Genomic DNA, 373 nt, shown 5'->3' with positions numbered 1-373 from the left:
TGACCTGCTGGGAGAGGCTGCGCTGCCGGGTGGTGCCTCACCTGCGGTGGGTACCCGGGTGAGGTGGTGATGGCCATGTAGTAGTGGAAGACAATCATGATGAGATTCCAGTGTCCATAGGCGAGGTGCCAGCAGATCCAGGCAGGCGTGTAGGTCTGGAGGATGAGGGGCAGCAGGCAGATGTATACAATGGCCACGATGGAGCTCGTCAGCCCAATCACCAGTGCCACAAACACCTACGGGAAAGGGCCCTGGGTCACCAGAGTGGGCAGCACCTGCCCCTCGCTGCCTGGGGAGAGGCATGGGCAAGATATGGCCACAGGAGACCAATTTGAACCACACACAGAGGTCCCCACTCTCTTCCAGCCCAGAA

The 373-nt window shown here is 60.1% G+C and overlaps 1 protein-coding gene across 1 annotated transcript in view; it reads right to left on the bottom strand.

Annotated features, from left to right (window-relative positions):
- ZDHHC16 (zinc finger, DHHC-type containing 16) overlaps positions 1-373 on the bottom strand; it is a 3,532-nt gene that overhangs the window by 2,837 nt on the left and 322 nt on the right. The window contains 1 exon segment of the mRNA XM_010082907.1: positions 42-250. Coding sequence (XP_010081209.1) covers positions 42-250 — 209 coding nt within the window.

This window comes from Pterocles gutturalis, unplaced genomic scaffold, assembly GCF_000699245.1.
Source record: "Pterocles gutturalis isolate BGI_N339 unplaced genomic scaffold, ASM69924v1 scaffold28741, whole genome shotgun sequence".
Classification (NCBI taxonomy): domain Eukaryota; kingdom Metazoa; phylum Chordata; class Aves; order Pterocliformes; family Pteroclidae; genus Pterocles; species Pterocles gutturalis.
This window is presented reverse-complemented; position numbering and strand designations above follow the sequence as displayed.